General features: G+C 59.2%; 1 protein-coding gene across 1 annotated transcript; it reads right to left on the reverse strand.

Annotated features, from left to right (window-relative positions):
- Window positions 1-105: 105 nt before the first annotated feature.
- M409DRAFT_31181 (uncharacterized protein) lies at window positions 106-2,198 on the reverse strand (the record flags this gene model as incomplete). The annotated part of the gene is made up of 2 exons (XM_033810212.1): window positions 106-1,667; window positions 2,159-2,198. Coding segments are annotated over 2 exons (1,602 nt in total), but the record flags the coding sequence as incomplete, so codon positions are not given.
- Window positions 2,199-3,188: the final 990 nt, after the last annotated feature.

The following is a 3,188-nucleotide window of genomic DNA, read 5'->3' on the forward strand; positions in this document are numbered from 1 at the left end:
CTCGTCCTGCTCGTCCTCCTCCTCGTCCTGCTCGTCCTCCTCCTCTTCATCGTCGTTATCCTGCTCGTCCTCTTCGTTCACAGCCTGCCGGCGTTGCGCGTTCACCGCGTCGGGGCGTCGCTTCGCCGGGTCTCGTGCAATGGCGGCAGTTGCTGTGGGTGTGCGATCATCTTGTGCGGCCTCTGCATCTTCATCTTCGTCGTCGCTCGAGCTTCCTTGCTCAGCGACGGGGTGGGATGGCTCGGCGTTGCTGGGAGCGGGTGCTCTAGGCACGTAATCGCTGGGCGTGGAGGGGCGGCGGGTCTGCCTCGGCGGCAGGTCCGATTGATTGGGAAGTGTCTCGGCACTTGACGTCCTCGGCCGTTTGTGAGGGCTCGGACCATCACGTTCGGTTTCGTCTTCCTGGGACTCGCTCCCCGGGCTCTCGGCGGACTGCCGCAGTCTTTTCCTGCGTGGCGGCGCCTTGCCTGCAGAAGCGTCGTTCAGAAGCCGGAGTGGCGGCGCAATGGGACCCGTCCTTGCCGACGGGCTCGAGTGGGAGGACAAGGCGACATCAGCGGCGCCGCTCGCGCGCCACCGGGCCAGAGCCAGCTCGGCCGAGGGACTAGCTTCGCCAGAGGTCACGGAAGGCCCACGCTCGTCATCGGAGCTCTGTCCGGCGGCACGACGCCGCCTACTGCGCGCACGCTCTGGGTTGTGTTCCTCGGAATCTCCCTCGTCGGCTCCGGGGGGCGTTGCAGCTGGACGGCGGAGCAGGCCGGGGAAGGTCGGTCGTGGACCGGCGGGCGGGAGGGCGGCGGAGGGGACGACCATGCCGTAGGCATCGCGCTGGAGGCCGAAGTGCTTGATCGGGGTGCCGTCGATTTCGAGGACGGCGTTGCGCACGCGGCAGCGGGCCTCGGGGGAGCGGGCCTTTTCGCGAGCCCACTCCAGGGCGGCCAAGATGTCTCTGCGTTCGACGGGCGAGCGGGGGTCCTGCACGGTCGAGCTGGTCGAGTGCTCGCCGATGCGAAAGTCACGGTTGCGCCCGTGCAGGACGCGCGACTCGTGGCGGGCGAGCAGGTAGGAGTTGAGGACCTGCACCACCTCCTCCCACCGCGGCATCAGCACAGCCAGGTCGTGCAGGCGGCGCACGAGGTCGAGGGGCAGGTCTTGCCAGCCGTAGTGGTGGAAGACGTCCGGGCCCCAGGCGGCCACAATGGCCGACTGGCACCGCAGCTTCTGGCTCTCGCGGTCGCGCTTGTTGGTTGCGCGCTGGGCGACCTCGTCCAGTTCGGCCCAGCGTCGGGCTTCGCTCGCCGTCCGCAGCGCCGCGGGCTCGTCGGTCTGCAGCAGCGGGCGCAGGGCGGCGGCGATGTTGGCGGCGAGGCCATCCACGGCCAGGATCCGGTCGCGATATCTGCGATGCAGCGCCTGCACCTCATGCGCCCCACTGCACGCCCGCACATCGTGGTAGAAACCGGCCGCGAAGCGCAACACGGTAAGGTTGGGCGATGCGTCCGGACTCGACACGTCCAGCGTCAGGGCCAGCGACGACGCCATGGCCGGGGCGGAGGGGGCGGAGGGCGGAGGGCGATGGGGTATCGATAGCAAGAGACATGTGCGTGTGTAGGAGGGGAAGTGTGCGATGGGAGGGTCAGCAGTCGGCTGGATGCACGCCGTGACGGCTGACTAGCTCCCGTCGGCCGCTGTCTCCGCCGACCGCATCCGACGCTAATCCTGATATGGCTTAAGCGTCTCTGATCGGGCTACCTTCCTTAGTTCACCTTCGGTCTCTTCTCTCAGAGGCCGTGACAGCTGTCTTGAACTTCATGGCGCAGGATTTGGACGCATAATGGACGTTAGAGATTTGAACTTCAATTCATGATGCTCTGCAAATGGGTGCACGGCTACAGCTAGTCCTTCCCACGAATGATCAGATTTCGTGTACCGCAAACGAAGCGAATCGCGATCCTGGATCTATGAGACGGCGTTTGGGAGGCATCACATAGATCCCAATCCCGGGCTTATTTCAGCTTACCTTCTAGAAGTGGAGGCCCTGGAGTGTCTTGGGCTTGCACAAGGCGTGTCACGACAGATATTCCTCACTTTCAGAAACCCCTGGACGCCATGAGCGGGATTTCCCTCCAACTTTGGAAGAGTCCTATGAAGAACATACCCTTGTAATTCGATATATAGCTCGAGGTAAGGCGTGACATTACTGCTGTCATATACCCTCTACCTATGGGCTTCGACTATCAAGGCATATTACTACATATGTTCTCACTGTTGCTACAATGCCGTCGTCGGGTCGCTCATAAGAGATCGAAAGCTACTTATAATATTAATCGAGGGGGAACAAAAAATCCCGATGGTGCATACGTGGCAACGAGCGCTTTGAATTACTTAATATACATAGTTTCCGACAATATGAGGTACAGCGTATTTACATACTTTATGTGTTCTGAGTATAATCGTAGCCAGTCAGGGTAGCATACGTAAAGTACGTTCTTTGCAGGAATCTCAAAGTCGAAGAAAACTCCCGCTCGTGCCGTCCGAGGGTTCTTGAAAGCAAGAGTAGTATAAGAAAATCTTGCTTTGGCGGCGCCAGCACTACTCACGCGCTGGCGACGAAGGAAATACGTAGCTTACAACCTTTACGCGGCTCGAGTGCTGAAATTCGCATGCTGTACTGCCTGTAGTGCCATGCAATGAGTCGCATTTCTCAATAAGTGTCGGTCGAGGATAGCTCGTACATTAGCTTTGTCACAGAGCGGTCACACCATTTACATCGAGTCGCCACGATATCCTCGACGTCGCCCGGTCCACGAAGTCCACTCTCAACCAGTCGTCTACATGACTAGTAAGACAATCTACATGAGGTCGTCCATCTCATCAATATCAGTTCATCAGGGAGCCTCGTACTGTAGGAGTATGGGAGCTTTGGCCTACTACTAGCCGTCCACACTGACCGTGTCAATGGCAGATTCTGCCGACTAACTCGGCTCTCTTGAAGGTCGTTCTACATATTACACCCTCATATATACCCTTTCCCGGTCAAGACACCTCGCCAAACCCTGAAGTTGATGATTGGCTTCTACTGCTACGTGCACAATGTTGAAGATTGGCAGCGCCACATTTGCCACCCACTGGGGTATATAGGTCAGGCATGCTCCCACTTGATAGATCCATCAATCAACTCACCTTTG

The sequence above is a fragment of the Zasmidium cellare genome (assembly GCF_010093935.1).
Source record: "Zasmidium cellare ATCC 36951 unplaced genomic scaffold M409scaffold_150, whole genome shotgun sequence".
NCBI classification, from domain to species: Eukaryota; Fungi; Ascomycota; class Dothideomycetes; order Mycosphaerellales; family Mycosphaerellaceae; genus Zasmidium; species Zasmidium cellare.